Consider the following 20,688-nt stretch of genomic DNA (forward strand, 5'->3'; position numbering starts at 1 on the left):
TGATGGTTAGTTTTAATTGTAAATTTAACATAAGTTAGAGTCATCTGGCAGGAGAGTCGCTGTGCGGGATTTTCTAGATCACATCAGCCCAAACGCATGTCTGCAGGGAATTTCCTTGATTGCATTAATTAAGGTGGCAGGTGCCATGCCCTGAGTTTGCGTCCTGAGCTCTGTAAGCGGAGAGAAATGAACTATAGGATAAACAGGCATGTATTCATTTTGCTCTGCTACGGATCTCATGTGATGGATTGTTTTCATCCCCTGCTACCTTGACTTCCCTGCTATCATGCCCTGTGACCTGGAATTGTGAGCTTTCTTTCCTCGGTTGCTTTTGTTTTATCTGTTTGTTTGTTTTTGTTTTTTTGTGAACAATGAAATGAGGAAAACAGACAATATTTTTGCCCTTACCCCCAAATCAACTGGGTCTCAAGGGAAAAGAGAACACCTCTAAGGGTGTCTAGCAGTCTGATAAGTCACCTGTCCACTTGATCAGAAAGGCCATGGAAATCTTATTGGATTCTAAGTAGAATGTATTCTAGAAAAAAGGAGTGAACACAGCAAAAAATCTCTTCAATGTTTCTAAGGGAAGCTCTATGGTTAGACCCTGATCTATTCCATTATATGGCACAACTGGCAAAGGAAAACTAAAGGATCCATGAGGCTTCTTTGAAGCCCCTAAGAGTCACCCCAAAGAAGACTTATCTGACCTTAAGACTTTTCTGCTGCTGTTGTTATTATTTCTCATTGCTACTGTTATTAGGAGTCATGGATAATACCTCCATGAACAAGCTAAACAAAGATGACTTTCCTGAAATGGGTGTGATTATGGTTTTCCTGCCTTTCACTCTTTCTTGGGTCACTGGTTGTTATAATCAGGTCCCTCTTGATTTTAGTTTTGATCTTGTAAAATTGGTACCTTCTGGGATATGGGACAACTTCAAATTAGATTCCTAGCAATACAGAACTCGACAATTCCTTCTATAGAAAACCCAAAGCCTCCTCTCTAGCCAACAGATAAAGTAGAAAGAGAGTTTTTCAGTCTGTCCTAGGAACGAACTTCATCCCTCAGTGGCATAGGGAGTCTGTGAAGAGTGATCTTCACCCTTCAGTTCTCCTTAAATATTTCTGAGTTCACAGCTTTGAGGGAGGAGCTGTGGGGTACAGGAGTAAATATGTCTGGAGAAAGGCATAGGCATTATCCATCTGGGCCACAGGTAACAAATGGACCACGCAAGAGAAAGCCCTCCAAGCTTGAGAGAAGGGTGGTGCTATGCAAATAGCACAAAAGGTCAGAGTTCTCTCTCCAGCTCACTAGGCCGCCACTTCCCCTGTCAGGACTCTCTCTCTCTCTCTCTCTCTCTCTCTCTCTCTCTCTCTCTCCCTCTCCCTCTCCCTCTCTCTCTGTTGTTTTTTTCTTAATAAATTGCCTATAATTCTAACACTAAAAAATAAAATTTAAAAGAAAAGAGATTATAAGCAAATTTAGATTCTATCACATATATTTTGTTAAGCTATATCCATAAAATCACACCATATGACCACCCAAAGATGAGCCTAGCAAGGAGGAGACCATTTAAAAGACCAAGCTGGATGAAAAAAGCCCATGATAGCTTAATCCTGCACAAAGAACTACGGGCAACTAAGTAAAGCTAAAAGAGGGAGAGGTGGTCTTCCCTGGGGAACAGTATGTTAATTTGTTGTTGAGCATCAGATTGTCAACCCTGAAAACATACATGAAAGTATCATTATATGGACTCAACAGGTTATATTTAGAAGTATAAAAGTATATACCAATATATTTGTGCAATAACAGTTAATGAAAAAAGAGGCTGTAAATTTGAAGAACAGTTAGGAGGGGTAATTGGAAGGTTTGGGGGGGAGAAGAAATTAAAGAGTTATGTTATAATTAAATTGTGATCTGATAAGTGTAAAGAAGAGCAAGAGAGAGAGAGAGAGAGAGAGAGAGAGAGAGAGAGAGAAATAGTGTTCTCTTAAAAGTCTTCTAGTGCTTTCTTAAAATTATAATCATTGCTTTTAAAATGACCTACATCATGTTTTTGTGGTGTCTACCAAACTACATACAGAATCGCCCACAGTTGGACACATTTTAAAATAGGTTGGTCAGTGAGAAACAAATTAAATGGAGCTTCTCAGAGCTGTAGGTGCCCTCAAGAAATTACAGCTCAAAGGTGTGAAATGATGTGTTCAGGGTAATGTAGAGGGGCTACCATAAAACTGGCGTCGTCCCTGTCCTTCCAAGTTCAGTGTCCTTTCTATTAAAACAGATGCCCAGAGATTTACAAGAAAGGCCAACTATCATAGCCAAGAGCTGATGACAAGAGGACACTCAGATGCTGGACTTCACCCAGAATGTGACAACAACTCTTCACCAGTAAGAAATGGACAGAAGAATCCATCTGATCATTTTCCACCTCTTGTCCCAGTTTACATTAATGCTGGTGCTCAGCAAAGCTAATCTTCTCCCCCAGGGGACATTTGAAAATATCTTGTGTCATGTTTGGTGACTGCAATCTTAAGGTATGCTACTGATATATAATAAACAAAGGCCAAAGAGGCCGCTGAACATACAATGGTTCATAGAATTGAGTACTACAAAAAGAATGTTCTAGACTAGAATGTTCTCAATGCTGAAAACTCCCTAGCTTAGTATTTTAAATCTACCAGAAACAACATATACTTGTTTACTCATTATTCTGAACTAGGATTAATAAGAATTATAAACTGTCAAGGCCTATAGCCAAATATAAAAGATATTTAAGGAAAATGGTTAATGAGAAAATAACATGTAGGCTAATATAGTCAATATCATTTGGAAATAAGACCATGAAAGGTGTCTGTATGTCACTAAGAGTGCTATGGAGGGAAGCTGGGGACCTCTCAGTGCATGACTTTCTGACATGGTGAATAAGCCTTACTTTACCCTGTAGTTAATAATGACTGGTGTATGTAAGGGAAGGGGAGTCACTGTATTGAGATGCACACTTACCTGTGAGCCCACCAGGCTCCCGTCCTGGTTAACTCATGGGTAACAAAACACGTCATAAAGCATGAAAGTTGGAAAGAGACTTGCAGGGTGGAGAGGGGAACTGAGGTGAGTATGATCGATGCAGTAAACACCAGTATGAAACATGCCAAATTTAATGAACAAGAACCCATGAATGAGATAAAACTAAAGAAATCTCTCACTAACTTTTAGAGTCAGTATATCATAAATCATGCAGACACTTTGTGCTTATTTGTATAACAACCATAGGTCATGGCTTCGTGGTTTGTTTCTTAGAACTCTCTAGAACACTGGAGGGTGTGTGGCTCAGACTCATCCTCAGGCTGCCAAAAGCACACAGTAAACCTTGATCTGAACTCACAGAGGAGCCTGGCCTTGACGGGGACCACTGTTGTGGAGAGCAATATAAATGTGCGTACAATACAAGTAAATGTAATAATCTCGTTGGACATAAAGTATCTTTTATAAAGTTCAAGAATGAAACTGAACATTTTTATGTATCCTTTAAATCACAACCAGAATTCCTGGTGGTGTGGCCTCACTTATTCTTGGCAAGGGCTTCATGGACTCCTAGAGCTACACATATCGGGCTCTTCTTTATCCTTCTCAACAATTACATGCCACCTCGTTTACAATCATATAACGAAAACGATGATCTTCTGGTCATCTGTTTCTGCAGATACTGCTCTCAAGTTTGTTTTTAAATGTAAAAATATCTGCTTTACTTGCAAAGAATTCTCTGAGGCTTATTAATGGATGTGGCGGGAAAGCAAAGGAGAACAAACCACAAGAGGAGAAATCCCACCAGTGGCTTTTCACAAGGGAGTGATGAACACACGGTAGTCTCTGCCCTGTTGGACTGGATGCCCGTGGTGCAATAGCACAGGGAGGACCTGGATTTCCACAATTCAGGAGGACTCCACAGTGATGTCATCTACTGCTTGACTGGCTTCTGTTTCATGCATCAGAACATGATTTTAAAAACCAAATGATTGTAGATTTTGAAATTCTTAGCTGATTTAAAAAGTGGGAAGACTTATAGATGATGGCCAAATGTTTATCATAACTGTACCTTATTGATTATCACAGCAAATTTAGGTCTAACTAAGAATTTATAATTTTCACTGGCCAAACATATGCAGTATATGTGATAGAAAGGGATGGACAGAGAACAGGAAGTAGGAAAGCTGGCAAGGTCTGAGGCTGCTTCTACTCATAGCCCTTCACCTGCGTCTCCATCAATTTTTGTTTTATTGTATGCCTCCATAAGATTTTCCACCAACAAAAGATTTTCCCAACTAAAAAAATTTCAACACCATTGCCCTAAGGGAAATTAGGCAGCAGACATAAAGAAATATAATATAGGTCAAATTTTATCACAGCAAATACTATTATGACACAAATCCCTGTATAGCAAAAGATTTCTGAGCCTTAGGCAATAACCCATTTGTCTTAAGAAATATGCAATGCAACAAAATAAAAGAATCTGGGCAATGTTTTTATTATTATGGCCTTTGACCTGTATTTCTTGCTTGGTGGAAGAATGAATCTGTGTGCTAGAATTTAGTGTTACTACCTTCCTCTAGGTACAACTGCTTTATTTTCATTACCTCTCACGTGGACCTTGTGTTTGTGGTGAAATTGAAGATTGGAGCCATTAAGCTAGGCCTAGAAATGTGTTTTCGTATTCCTACATGACTGCTATTTAGCTATGATCTAGAAAATAAGAGAATTAATCATAACTAAAGAAATATGGAGTCTCTGAAAGGTAAATGCAACTAGATGCTATCCCATAGTCCTTCACTGTTATATACCTGAGTTTTATCTGCATACAATGGCGCCTGAGGTAGAGATGCCGTTCTCATGAGCTCCTTGAGGGGAAGCACCGCCAAGCTAATGAAATAGCAAAAGGAGTGACTCTTCAGAGACGGCTGTTTACCAGACTCAGCCTGAGCAAAAAGAAGCTGCCATCTTCCCTTTCGTGGTCCAGAGGTCAAGTGTCATAGCTACAACTCCCCAGTGTCCCTTGGAAAATTTAGTTGTCCTTGAGAATGGAAGCCATATGCTGTAAAGTAGAAAAAACAGGAACCTTGAATTTTTGAAGCCTTTGGAGAGCCATCCAACCGTCTTATCTGCTGCTTACATTGAGCTTCCACAGCACCGAAGACTACACACATGTGTGATATATGCATTGTGCTTGGGACACTGCCACTAGCAGCCAAGCATAACTGATATATCTTCCTATTCAGATGACTGTATATCTCTTTCTGCTGTACTTTGGGATTATATGGCTTCTATTTATCTACTCATCCAAATACAGTATGTACCTTTTTTTTATATATATACAAAAGCTATTGCCAGCATTTGATGTTTTAGTATTTGAGATAAATAATACATGCATCTTCCCTTCATGGACCTCTCTGAGATTCTAGCTACTCTAATACACTGTGTGGTTTTCCTAATGGAGCTCTAAGGACCAAATTAGAAAATGCTTTAAAATTCTAGTACAGCTTACTGCGTATTATTTTCATTTTATAACAATTTAAATTTCATTTGATTTTATTGAGATATAATTGATTCAATAAGTTGCACATTTTAGTGGTATAATTTCATAAGATTTTAAATATGCAAACATCTATGAAACCATTATCACAATCAAGATGGTAAATACATCCATCATCCCTAATAGTTTCCCTTTGAGCTTATAAATCTATTTTCCCCCACCTTCCCAACCTATTTTGAGGCAGTCATTCAACTGTGTTCTTTCCCTATAGATTATCTTGTCATTCTTACCTTCAGATAAATAAATGTATTAATGTTGGTTGGTCAATAGTTCTCATAAAGAAATACATAATACCTGAAGATATCTACTGAACGGACAGGGAGAGAAGAGTCCTTCATATTTACCTCTCACTATATAATAAAAATAAATATTTCATTTGTAGATGTGGATACATTCCAGAGTGAATCCTAAGTATTATATGCTAGAACAATCTTAAAGAGATTCCCATTGACCAGGCATATCTGGCTCTCCATGCTTCTTCAGATACACAGTGGGAGTGTGCATATGCAATAACTTGTTTCAAGAGAACTTCAAAGGCTGGACATCTTTAGGCTTCTAAATCATCATATTTTCCCTCAATAATGTTAACTGGTCTGGTTAGGCAGTTTCAACTTAAGTATACTGCAACTGCTGGATTTTCGTCAGGAGTATGAACAGAGACAGGACTCCCATGTTCAGGAAGTACATGATGTCCAACTAATCCAATTTTACATAATGGTCAGACAATTTTTAACATAAACATGTCCCAATATGTTACATAGTATATACTGAAGAAAAAAAGGAATGTTTTTGTAAGCTGAAATTCAAATCTGACTTACTACACTGTATTTGTACTTGCTCCATCCAGCAAACATAATGGATATTTGGGACTAGGAATTGGGTGTGTTTGGTAGACGTGAGAGGGTAAGAGAGTACCCCTGATAACGGAGTTGAACATTGAAAATGGACCTGTTTACAAACCAGTCATTAAATTCTGTATAACCCATGAGTGAAGTGACATTAGTTACTTTGTAAGCAACTTCTGGGGTCTCGTGTTCTCAGTCTAGATGCTGTCCTTCCGAAAGCCTTTCAGACCTGGGCAGCTCTAGCCCAGCTTCTTCCAATTAAGAATCCATCGTGTGTAAATTAACTCTCGCTTTATCTGATAAGAAACAGAACACTTGACCCGCGGATCCCGGCCCGCAGCAGCTCTCTGCTCCCAGACCTGGTGAGAGAGAGACCCAACCGCCTGGTCAGGTGGGCACTCCTGAGGCTGCAGAGCGGAAGAGACCACCAACACTGCTCACCCCTGCCCACATCCCTGGCACAAGAGGAAACTGTATAAGGCCTCTGGGCTCCCGTGGGGGAGGGCCCAGGAGCGGCAGGACACCTGCCTGAGACACCGCCGGAACCTGAAAGAAACAGACCGGATAAACAGTTCTCTGCACCCAAATCCCGTGGGAGGGAGAGCTAAACCTTCAGAGAGGCAGACAAGCCTGGGAAACCAGAAGAGACTGCTCCCTGCACACACATCTCGGACGCCAGAGGAAAACACCAAAGGACATCTGGAACCCTGGTGCACTGAAGCTCCCGGAAGGGGCAGCACAGGTCTTCCTGGTTGCTGCCGCTGCAGAGAGCCCCTGGGCAGCACCCCACGAGCGAACCTGAGCCTCGGGACCACAGGTAAGACCAAATTTTCTGCTGCAAGAAAGCTGCCTGGTGAGCTTGGGACACACGGAAGCAGAATTTCTCTAGGACCTGGCACGTTCTGTGTTTACCGGAAGTCCCACACCCGCGGATCCCGGCCCACAGCAGCTCTCTGCTCCCAGACCTGGTGAGAGAGAGACCCAACCGCCTGGTCAGGTGGGCACTCCTGCGGCTGCAGAACGGAAGAGACCACCAACACTGCTCACCCCTGCCCACATCCCTGGCCCAAGAGGAAACTGTATAAGGCCTCTGGGCTCCCGTGGGGGAGGGCCCAGGAGCGGCAGGACCCCTGCCTGAGACACCGCCAGAACCTGAAAGAAACAGACCGGATAAACAGTTCTCTGCACCCAAATCCCGTGGGAGGGAGAGCTAAACCTTCAGAGAGGCAGACAAGCCTGGGAAACCAGAAGAGACTGCTCCCTGCACACACATCTCGGACGCCAGAGGAAAAAGCCAAAGACCATCTGGAACCCTGGTGCACTGAAGCTCCCGGAAGGGGCGGCACAGGTCTTCCTGGTTGCTGCCGCTGCAGAGAGCCCCTGGGCAGCACCCCACGAGCGAACTTGAGCCTCGGGACCACAGGTAAGACCAACTTTTCTGCTGCAAGAAAGCTGCCTGGTGAACTCAAGACACAGGCCCACAGGAACAGCTGAAGACCTGTAGAGAGGAAAAACTACACGCCCGAAAGCAGAACACTCTGTCCCCATAACTGACTGAAAGAGAGGAAAACAGGTCTACAGCACTCCTGACACACAGGCTTATAGGACAGTCTAGCCACTGTCAGAAATAGCAGAACAAAGTAACACTAGAGATAATCTGATGGCGAGAGGCAAGCGCAGGAACCCAAGCAACAAAAACCAAGACTACATGCCATCATCGGAGCCCAATTCTCCCACCAAAACAAACATGGAATATCCAAACACACCAGAAAAGCAAGATCTAGTTTCAAAATCATACTTGATCATGATGCTGGAGGACTTCAAGAAAGACATGAACACACTTAGGGAAACACAGGAAAACATTAATAAACAAGTAGAAGCCTACAGAGAGGAATCGCAAAAATCCCTGAAAGAATTCCAGGAAAACACAATCAAACAGTTGAAGGAATTAAAAATGGAAATAGAAGCAATCAAGAAAGAACACATGGAAATAACCCTGGATACAGAAAACCAAAAGAAGAGACAAGGAGCTGTAGATACAAGCTTCACCAACAGAATACAAGAGATGGAAGAGAGAATCTCAGGAGCAGAAGATTCCATAGAAATCATTGAATCAACTGTCAAAGATAATGTAAAGCGGAAAAAGCTACTGGTCCAAAACATACAGGAAATCCAGGACTCAATGAGAAGATCAAACCTAAGGATAATAGGTATAGAAGAGAGTGAAGACTCCCAGCTCAAAGGACCAGTAAATATCTTCAACAAAATCATAGAAGAAAACTTCCCTAACCTAAAAAAAGAGATACCCATAGACATACAAGAAGCCTACAGAACTCCAAATAGATTGGACCAGAAAAGAAACACCTCCCGTCACATAATTGTCAAAACACCAAACGCACAAAATAAAGAAAGAATATTAAAAGCAGTAAGGGAAAAAGGTCAAGTAACATATAAAGGCAGACCTATCAGAATCACACCAGACTTCTCGCCAGAAACTATGAAGGCCAGAAGATCCTGGACTGATGTCATACAGACCCTAAGAGAACACAAATGCCAGCCCAGGTTACTGTATCCAGCAAAACTCTCAATTAACATTGATGGAGAAACCAAGATATTCCATGACAAAACCAAATTTACACAATATCTTTCTACAAACCCAGCACTACAAAGGATAATAAATGGTAAAGCCCAACATAAGGAGGCAAGCTATACCCTAGAAGAAGCAAGAAACTAATCGTCTTGGCAACAAAACAAAGAGAATGAAAGCACACAAACATAACCTCACATCCAAATATGAATATAAAGGGAAACAATAATCACTATTCCTTAATATCTCTCAATATCAATGGCCTCAACTCCCCAATAAAAAGACATAGATTAACAAACTGGATACGCAACGAGGACCCTGCATTCTGCTGCCTACAGGAAACACACCTCAGAGACAAAGACAGACACTACCTCAGAGTGAAAGGCTGGAAAACAACTTTCCAAGCAAATGGTCAGAAGAAGCAAGCTGGAGTAGCCATTCTAATATCAAATAAAATCAATTTCCAACTAAAAGTCATCAAAAAAGATAAGGAAGGACACTTCATATTCATCAAAGGAAAAATCCACCAAGATGAACTCTCAATACTAAATATCTATGCCCCAAATACAAGGGCACCTACATACGTAAAAGAAAATTTACTAAAGCTGAAAACACACATTGCACCTCACACAATAATAGTGGGAGATTTCAACACCCCACTCTCATCAATGGACAGATCATGGAAACAGAAATTAAACAGAGATGTCGACAGACTAAGAGAAGTCATGAGCCAAATGGACTTAACGGATATTTATAGAACATTCTATGCTAAAGCAAAAGGATATACCTTCTTCTCAGCTCCTCATGGTACTTTCTCCAAAATTGACCATATAATTGGTCAAAAAACGGGCCTCAACAGGTACAGAAAGATAGAAATAATCCCATGCGTGCTATCGGACCACCACGGCCTAAAACTGGTCTTCAATAACAATAAGGGAAGAATGCCCACATATACGTGGAAATTGAACAATGCTCTACTCAATGATAACCTGGTCAAGGAAGAAATAAAGAAAGAAATTAAAAACTTTTTAGAATTTAATGAAAATGAAGATACAACATACTCAAACTTATGGGACACAATGAAAGCTGTGCTAAGAGGAAAACTCATAGCGCTGAGTGCCTGCAGAAAGAAACAGGAAAGAGCATATGTCAGCAGCTTGACAGCACACCTAAAAGCTCTAGAACAAAAAGAAGCAAATACACCCAGGAGGAGTAGAAGGCAGGAAATAATCAAACTCAGAGCTGAAATCAACCAAGTAGAAACAAAAAGGACCATAGAAAGAATCAACAGAACCAAAAGTTGGTTCTTTGAGAAAATCAACAAGATAGATAAACCCTTAGCCAGACTAACGAGAGGACACAGAGAGTGCGTCCAAATTAACAAAATCAGAAATGAAAAGGGAGACATAACTACAGATTCAGAGGAAATTCAAAAAATCATCAGATCTTACTATAAAAACCTATATTCAACAAAATTTGAAAATCTTCAGGAAATGGACAATTTCCTAGACAGATACCAGGTATCGAAGTTAAATCAGGAACAGATAAACCAGTTAAACAACCCCATAACTCCTAAGGAAATAGAAGCAGTCATTAAAGGTCTCCCAACCAAAAAGAGCCCAGGTCCAGACGGGTTTAGTGCAGAATTCTATCAAACCTTCATAGAAGACCTCATACCAATATTATCCAAACTATTCCACAAAATTGAAACAGATGGAGCCCTACCGAATTCCTTCTACGAAGCCACAATTACTCTTATACCTAAACTACACAAAGACACAACAAAGAAAGAGAACTTCAGACCAATTTCCCTTATGAATATCGACGCAAAAATACTCAATAAAATTCTGGCAAACCGAATTCAAGCGCACATCAAAACAATCATCCACCATGATCAAGTAGGCTTCATCCCAGGCATGCAGGGATGGTTTAATATACGGAAAACCATCAACGTGATCCATTATATAAACAAACTGAAAGAACAGAACCACATGATCATTTCATTAGATGCTGAGAAAGCATTTGACAAAATTCAACACCCCTTCATGATAAAAGTCCTGGAAAGAATAGGAATTCAAGGCCCATACCTAAACATAGTAAAAGCCATATACAGCAAACCAGTTGCTAACATTAAACTAAATGGAGAGAAACTTGAAGCAATCCCACTAAAATCAGGGACTAGACAAGGCTGCCCACTCTCTCCCTACTTATTCAATATAGTTCTTGAAGTTCTAGCCAGAGCAATCAGGCAACAAAAGGAGATCAAAGGGATACAGATCGGAAAAGAAGAGGTCAAAATATCACTATTTGCAGATGACATGATAGTATATTTAAGTGATCCCAAAAGTTCCACCAGAGAACTACTAAAGCTGATAAACAACTTCAGCAAAGTGGCTGGGTATAAAATTAACTCAAATAAATCAGTTGCCTTCCTCTATACAAAAGAGAAACAAGCCGAGAAAGAAATTAGGGAAACGACACCCTTCATAATAGACCCAAATAATATAAAGTACCTCGGTGTGACTTTAACCAAGCAAGTAAAAGATCTGTACAATAAGAACTTCAAGACACTGAGGAAAGAAATTGAAGAAGACCTCAGAAGATGGAAAGATCTCCCATGCTCATGGATTGGCAGGATTAATATAGTAAAAATGGCCATTTTACCAAAAGCAATCTACAGATTCAATGCAATCCCCATCAAAATACCAATCCAATTCTTCAAAGAGTTAGACAGAACAATTTGCAAATTCATCTGGAATAACAAAAAACCCAGGATAGCTAAAGCTATCCTCAACAATAAAAGGACTTCAGGGGGAATCACTATCCCTGAACTCAAGCAGTATTACAGAGCAATAGTGATAAAAACTGCATGGTATTGGTACAGAGACAGACAGATAGACCAATGGAATAGAATTGAAGACCCAGAAATGAACCCACACACCTATGGTCACTTGATTTTTGACAAAGGAGCCAAAACCATCCAATGGAAAAAAGATAGCATTTTCAGCAAATGGTGCTGGTTCAACTGGAGAGCAACATGTAGAAGAATGCAGATCGATCCATGCTTATCACCCTGTACAAAGCTTATGTCCAAGTGGATCAAGGACCTCCACATCAAACCAGACACACTCAAACTAATAGAAGAAAAACTAGGGAAACATCTGGAACACATGGGCACTGGAAAAAATTTCCTGAACAAAACACCAATGGCTTATGCTCTAAGATCAAGAATCGACAAATGGGATCTCATAAAACTGCAAAGCTTCTGTAAGGCAAAGGACACTGTGGTTAGGACAAAACGGCAACCAACAGATTGGGAAAAGATCTTTACCAATCCTACAACAGATAGAGGCCTTATATCCAAAATATACAAAGAACTCAAGAAGTTAGACCGCAGGGAGACAAATAACCCTATTAAAAAATGGGGTTCAGAGCTAAACAAAGAATTCACAGCTGAGGAATGCCGAATGGCTGAGAAACACCTAAAGAAATGTTCAACATCTTTAGTCATAAGGGAAATGCAAATCAAAACAACCCTGAGATTTCACCTCACACCAGTGAGAATGGCTAAGATCAAAAACTCAGGTGACAGCAGATGCTGGCGAGGATGTGGAGAAAGGGGAACACTCCTCCATTGTTGGTGGGATTGCAGACTGGTAAAACCATTCTGGAAATCAGTCTGGAGGTTCCTCAGAAAATTGGACATTGAACTGCCTGAGGATCCAGCTATACCTCTCTTTGGCATATACCCAAAAGATGCCTCAACATATAAAAGAGACACGTGCTCCACTATGTTCATCGCAGCCTTATTTATAATAGCCAGAAAATGGAAAGAACCCAGATGCCCTTCAACAGAGGAATGGATACAGAAAATGTGGTACATCTACACAATGGAATATTACTCAGCTCTCAAAAACAACGAGTTTATGAAATTCGTAGGCAAATGGTTGGAACTGGAAAATATCATCCTGAGTGAGCTAACCCAAACACAGAAAGACATACATGGTATGCACTCATTGATAAGTGGCTATTAGCCCAAATGCTTGAATTACCCTAGATCCCTAGAACAAACGAAACTCAAGACGGATGATCAAAATGTGAATGCTTCACTCCTTCTTTAAATGAGGAAAAAGAATACCCTTGGCAGGGAAGGGAGAGGCAAAGATTAAAACAGAGACTTAAGGAACACCCATTCAGAGCCTGCCCCACATGTGGCCCATACATATACAGCCACCCAATTAGACAAGATGGATGAAGCAAAGAAGTGCAGACCGACAGGAGCCGGATGTAGATCGCTCCTGAGAGACACAGCCAGAATACAGCAAATACAGAGGCGAATGCCAGCAGCAAACCACTGAACTGAGAATAGGTCCTCTATTGAAGGAATCAGAGAAAGAACTGGAAGAGCTTGAAGGGGCTCGAGACCCCAAAAGTACAACAATGCCAAGCAACCAGAGCTTCCAGGGACTAAGCCACTACCTAAAGACTATACATGGACTGACCCTGGACTCTGACCCCATAGGTAGCAATGAATATCCTAGTAAGAGCACCAGTGGAAGGGGAAGCCCTGGGTCCTGCTAAGACTGAACCCCCAGTGAACTAGTCCATGGGGGAAGGGCGGCAATGGGGGGAGGGTTGGGAGGGGAACACCCATAAGGAAGGGGAGGGGGGAGGGGGATGTTTGCCCGGAAACCGGGAAAGGGAATAACACTCGAAATGTATATAAGAAATACTCAAGTTAATAAAAAAAAAAAAAAAAAAGAAAATTTAGAAGAAAAAAAAAAAGAAACAGAACACTTCACAGTAAATAGTTTGTCTTCCCAAAGTGTCCTTGGGAGTTTGTCTTCCCAAAGTGTCCTTGGGATATTTTCTTCCCCTTTCCCTGATTTCTAGGAAGAAATCATAAAGAAGAGTACTTCCTTCCACTAAACAGACTCTGGAAATGAGCTCTTGTCCAATTTCTTGGTCTTTCTAGCTCTGGATAATACAGTCAGGGTGGGAGGGCTAACTAAATAAGACTGAGTCACACTTTTAAAAGGTTCTGTCCCACTTATCGGTGGAAGTGATTGACATATATTTCCTTGTTACCAGCCATAGAGGATCATCACGCCAGCTTCCGACTTCTTCCTAGTCCTTACTCATACATGAGCGCAATTGGTGACTAAGTGTGCCGACAAGTGTCGTGGAGAGTTCAATATTGTTTTCCGAGACCTGCTGTCTTGAACCCCATTGTAAGTTCTTCCCAACAATGTTGTATTAAACTTCCATTTTTCCAAATGTGCATCTGCTTTCTCTTCCACTGAAGGAATAGAATGTCAGAGGTGGCTAATTAACTATGTAAGAAGATAGATCTCTGAAAAGCAAACCAGAGCCCATACCATCAAGCCATCAGATTTCTGTGCCCTTGTATTTTGTAACTCTTGTATTGTAACTCATGTATCTTCCATGATGAGACCTTTACTGACTTTCTTTGTCTGGCATCTTAAGGATAAGGTCACAGAGCACCTCAGCCCTGTGATATAAGCACATGAGGCTCTTTACTCCTCTCATGCTATATGACCCTGTGGCCTAGGTTTACATAGGAAACAAATCTGATTGTGAGATTTGAGGAGCGTGAGACGCTATCTCCCAGTTCTTTTTTTTTTTTTTTCTCTACAACCCAGTCAACACTTTAACTTAAGTACTCCCAATATCGGTGCCTACTATCTTGAACTAAGAAGCTTTCAAGTTGACATTATATTGGGGATGTTGTCTATTAAATCCCCTTGCTTCTACTCACTAAATGACAAATCACAAGTTAAGAAAATAATGCTATTTGACCATGTGTTTTAAAGAGGTTGTCGGACATACAAGTATTTCATATTCCAATCCAAATGCAAAGCAAAAGAGGTCCTTGCCCAAATTTCCCAGAAATCCTTTTCCATAAATGTCTACCCCTAACTCTATTAGTGTCAGTGGTATCTTTTGTGTTCCCTGTAAGAGTTTTAGACAAACTTGCTCTCATCTCCACACCCACATGAGCAAACTAATTTCAAACTTATTTTTGGAGAAATAATTTCAAATCCCTACTTCAAAACAAAACAAAATAAAAAATAAAGACAGATTAAGTTCCAGTTCACTCATGGAAAGATGTCAGTGAGCTCTAGGGAGGCGATGAACTAAAAACAGAGATCTGGAGAGGTCTGGGCTGGTGATGCTGCTACTCCCAGCACCCATACAAGCTCTTGCTCATAGACACTGGGATAACTATGAAAGACAATGTCAAGGAAAATTATACAGCAACCACAGACAATCATCAAATAGACCAGGTCACAAACTTAAGCTATGCAGATAAACAAGTCAAATTTTCTCCTGAAAGTTCTACCCTGAGAATTAAAAACATGATCCATGTTGAGCTAAGCCTCATTTCTAAACCCACCTAAGTTTAGAATGGTTGTGCACTCTTTGTATACCTCTCCCACATCTGTCTACTCAGCAGACATTTCTAGACCCATCTCCTCACAGAGATCCAGCTCATACAATTCCCTTCCCCACATAGCCTGCTCCTACTTATATGACAGCTTCCAGAACTCCATCACAGATACAGTTATTCAGTGGGAAGTGTGGGCTGCTGTGTCCTCAGTCTTCCTTGGATGCCGCCTTCCTTTCAGCTATAGCAGGAAAGCAGTGATAAGGACAATGATGGGGAGGCTGATACCAAATATTTATTCTTCTTAGATGAACCCTGTCCTATCTCTCATCTTGTTCAGCTGACTATTTATATCACAGACATTCTTAGGAGTTGATTCTGAAATAGCCAGTAGCTTATATCTGCCTCTCCTGATTCAACATGAGTTGTCCATAAGTTATTATTTATATGTGTGCTTTATTTAACTCTCACATCCATTATAGGGAGATTATAACAAATGATATCCAGAGTATAAGTAACTTACTTGATGAGAAACAGTAGTGGCACTCAGATCTGCAACACACTCCACCATTTTTCTCAGAAAAAAAAATCCTATCATTAATAAACAGAAAATCTTCATACCTTTTCATGTTTTCCAAATATCTAAACTATTTTTGAGATAGGAATCTGGCAGCAGTATGGTACAATTACCATGAACAACAGTGGGTTCAGGCATGAAACTCTGACTTAGCATATTGTTTCTATATAACTACCTGATACCAAGAACAAGGAAGGGTGCTGATTATAAAAACAGTTTTACTCTAATACCTGTGATTGTTAAGTGTTTTAACAATTCTAATATCAGCAAGCTCATGTCTAATTTACCCATGTATATATAACTAGATGGGATATAAGCAGATGGGATATATATCATAAGTTGGATCTAAAAGGAATAAGACATGGTTTCCATCAAGAACCTTTAAGAGTCACATTAAAAATATTTTGCTTAAATGGTGAATACTCAAAGGATTTTACATGATTATTATTAAAAAGAAACTTGTTGGAAATAAAACCTCACTTAGGAAGAAAATCATTCGACTAGTTGGAAGTTTCCTTTTGTTCTCAATTGTGACTGCCACACAACCTGAGCTAAGTACTACAGGAAGACTTGCAAGGGTAAATATAGAGGCTTTAAATAGTCACCGAGTACTCTTGAGTCTAGGTTGGATACTGGCACATTCATAAATAATTCTTTTCAATACACAAATTTGAGTTCATTCAGACAGGTCCCAGAATATATGTAAGCAAAACATCTATACATATAAGATTAATTTTAAAATTAAAAATAGGAGATAGTAAAATAGGAAACTTGAGTAATCGCTAAGATTTCAGTGAAGCACTAAGTTCTCTGCACACGGAATAGTGAGTGATGTGCTTGACATGCGCACTGATTTTACATTGTCTTCTACTTCTTAACTGCTGTGACAATAGAGCAAATATGGTCAGAGGGAGGTGTGCTTAAGCAGCATAAGAGTATTCATGAATAACAGTGAATTGAGATTTCCTCTAGCCTAAATAAGAGCACTACGCTCTGGTAAAAATGAGGGAATGTTTAAAGAGGAAGCAAGAACCAGAGCAGTATACTTCTGGTAAATTCTGGAGTGAAGGAAAATGCAGTACTGGCACCGACCAAAACTACCAACAGTAGCAACAGTGGTGAATAATAATAGATAATAACAATGAACTGTCTGGAGAGAAAGTTAGAAGACAAGCGAACCTACAATAGTATGAAAGTAAAATTTCAAATTTTACATGAACAAAATATGTAAGAAATCTGTGCACTAAAAACAATGAAAATGGCTTAAAGAAATTGAACACAACACACATCACTGGGAAAATATTTCATAGTTATGTATCAGAAGATTGCTCTCGCTAACATGTCCAGAAATGGTATGGATCTGAGATGTCTCTTGAAGGTACTACCATTTGTTAAATACTTAGTAAATGCTACAGTGTGTTCCTTTAAATGGAATAGCATGAATTCTGTGGAGCAATGATAAATGAAGGGTTGTGCTAATTAATAGACCAAAATAAAAGTGAAAAAGAAAAAGAGTGACTCTACCCACCCAATCTTACCACATGCACAAATTCTGCATCCTAACATCTTTGATTGCACTAAATATTAGGATTTCACCATGAGAGTGTGATTCTCCATTTTCTCGAGGGTCCTTGGTAACCAGTCCACAAGGGCAGACTACAGATGAACTTCCAGAGAGCTTCAGTGAGGAAGTTCTACTTTGTTGTTCCAAGCGTTAGGTATTTAAGGATTTGGGGGTTATGGGTGGGAAGGGTTGATGGGTCATAACACAGCACCTAATTATCATATGGACAGGAAGCTAGAGTGGGATGTGTGTGCTGAGCCTTGCACAGGGTCATTCTTCGTATAAGGTCAGATGTCTCTGCTCAAAGACACTCTCCAATGAAGGAGAAGAGGAAACCCCATTGAGAAACAGAATCCTCCATTTTGTGTCCGTCTCAGAGAGTTCTCCAGACAGGGTTCTCCAAAATAAGAGTCTTACTAACATCTATTAAGGACATACTAATAAATATTGATGCCTATTTTTGACAAGTAATTGAAGCTTTATACCCACCAGAGACAAACAAATAAGCATAAATTCATCCGAATTTTTAATGCTGTTTTTTTTTTCTTTTACTTCATCAGATCCTGTTTTGTAAATTTTGCTCATTTGTTTGGATGTATACATTTTTTTTTCCAGAACTGAGGACCGAACCCAGGTCCTTGCACTTGCTAGTGCTCTACCACTGAGCTAAATCCCCAACCCCTTGGATGCATACATAATCCCATTGAGCAGTCATGTTAATCTGTTTTACCCAGATTTTAAGATGGAGACTACACACAGGAAGCTCATTGGCTATCAGAGGTCAGGAGAGGAGGCAGGAGTGCTCAGAAGAAATAGCACCATGACTGGACAACGAAAGATGGTTCTCTAGAGTTTGGTGAGAAAGTCGAGTGGCAGATCAGTGAATGGACCACCAAGGAACAGAACCTGGCATTGGCTGGGGCAGGACTTCACAGGTAGCAATACAAAAGCCCTGTGATTTGACACCTTTATACCTGATGGAAATGAGAAGTAAATAGTTAAGATTTTGGACATATATCCATGAACTATGTCTATGAACAAAGACAAATAGCTTTGAACTGTAATATATAGAACAGAGAAAAGAAAAGCTGAGAAATGAGAAAGATCAGTTTTAATAGAGAAGGAATAAAGCTATACATGAAAGGCAAAACAGAAGTTATTGCTAAAACAGGGGTATGAAAATTTACATTCACAAATAACTTCAACCAGTTAATATTTTAACTGTTGACTCATCTTTCTAGCCCAAGACTTATATTCTTATGGTAGGTTTAAAACAGGATTATTCAATCAAAATATTAAGAAAGCTATTAATCTGAAATCCCAAGGAAAATATTTATAACTCATTTATTTGACATTTATTTGACTGCTTCTATGAAAGGTTGAAAGTATTAATATTATTTTAAAATAGTCATCAGTTATAAATACCATTATTAAAGAGTCCAAATTGCTGATGTAAATGATAATTTAAGTATTTGGGGGGAAAGGATATCCAATGGGGTTATTTTTATACTTTATATTTTAAGACTAGAGAATATATCCAAAAATATAGAAAAGATCATTTGCTTTGAGGAAGAGGTCTAGGTGATTCGTTTCAGGTTTTATTCATTTCAGTACTGCCCAATCTCATCTGAACCATGGAAAAAAGTCTAGGATGTTTGCTATCAGAAACTGATAGCAATATTGATATGTGCCGTAATTTTAAAACTGACGGTGGCCCTGATTAATGCAGTAAATTTTCTCAACTATTTTTCACCTGGTGTGTGAGAGATAACACAATATACTCATCTGAATATATTCTAAGAGAAAGACACCTTAACCTCGACTTTAGTAAAAAGGTAAGTTAATTCTTTATTCAAGAATTTCATGGATCCTTAGTAAAACTCATGTCATAAATGTTTAAATGTCATATTTAAATGTCTACACATCGTTCAACAAATGCTAGCCACTATGAGCTAGCATCTCTCTGTGACCAGAGTGAAAGAAATAAGAACGTAGTTACCCAGAGATGGATTCTGGGCAGGAATGTCTTCCTTGCTTTCATGAGTTGTGTGAACCTTTGAAAGTTTAACAAACAATATCACAGTGTGACAAGACCTCTCCTGTCCTAAAAACACTGCATTCTAAATCTAACGTCAGCCGTCAATGTAGCTGTATTTGGTCTAGGCTCTATGATGGTGTCTGCTGGCACTAAGACAGGTCTCTGAAGTACTGGCAGTGTTTACAAGGTGTTAAGTTCAGAAAAAAAGAAAATAATTTAATGCATTCTGAATAGAACCTCTGAGGAGGTCCTAATGTTGCACATATGCTAGGCCCTAAAATTACAGCTCAACTCTCATTGCACGTTCAAGGTCAGAAACACTCAGGCAGGGATATTTTATCCCCCTGCAAATATGAGAGAATCCATTTGAACTCTTGAAACTAATTTATAGATGTGCTAAATGACCCACCAGGAAGATTGGGTGTACGTAGGACAAGCTGTCTTCTTGGCTTCCTAATGGAAGTAAGTAAGTCCAGAATGGGATCTCTTGCTCTACGAACTTCATAGCTTTTGTTTCAACCTCAACTAAATGACAGACCTAGATTCCTAAGAACATCCAGTTTGAAGACCTTGGCAAACATTCAGAAAGATTCCCCAACAGGACACAGTCACGTGTCTTATTCTCACTGCCACCACCTCTATAACCACTAAGAAACAGAAGAAGGAAACAAGTTACCTGTGTGAAACAGAACAAGAGTCGAATACTTACCCTGCCATTTCAGGCTAAACAGATCGTCTTCAAGCACTTGGGACTTGGCTGAATCACACCAAGCCCAGAACACTGCAGTGGCTTATCCTTAGCTGCCCTTCTGTGGCTGTGGCATCAAATAGGACTGAACATGCTCCTAATGGCTGCAGTCATGTCGTATTTTTAGTTGATTTCTTTTCAGTATTATAGAAGCGTGTGCTTCAATATCCTAAAGTCATCCTCTTTGGATACGGGAAAGAGATTGAACAGAGGAGGTCATACCCAAAGGAAGAGTAGACCAAAGAAGATGTTTTCACTAGCCTTTAGTAATAAGAGAACAGGGTAGATTTAAAGACACTATGTAACTAATAGTGTGGAACTAAGCTTTCAGG

The 20,688-nt window shown here is 39.8% G+C and overlaps 1 protein-coding gene across 5 annotated transcripts in view; it reads right to left on the bottom strand.

The window, feature by feature from the left end:
- The window catches only part of LOC148001463 (uncharacterized), a 193,883-nt gene extending 173,472 nt beyond the window's left edge, over window positions 1–20,411 (bottom strand). Inside the window, exon 1 of one of the 5 annotated variants that reach the window (XM_087584596.1) lies at window positions 20,318–20,407. In XM_087584596.1, the coding sequence (XP_087440722.1) occupies window positions 20,318–20,325 (8 nt within the window). In that variant the 5' untranslated portion in view covers window positions 20,326–20,407. Of the gene's footprint in view, window positions 1–20,317 lie in introns of all 5 variants that reach the window. The other 4 variants (XM_087584593.1, XM_087584592.1, XM_087584594.1 and 1 more) reach the window with 4 other exon arrangements.
- Between the last annotated feature and the right edge of the window lie 277 nt (window positions 20,412–20,688).

The sequence above is a fragment of the Rattus norvegicus genome, chromosome 14 (assembly GCF_021556685.1).
Source record: "Rattus norvegicus strain SHRSP/BbbUtx chromosome 14, alternate assembly SHRSP_T2T, whole genome shotgun sequence".
Taxonomy (NCBI): Eukaryota; Metazoa; Chordata; class Mammalia; order Rodentia; family Muridae; genus Rattus; species Rattus norvegicus.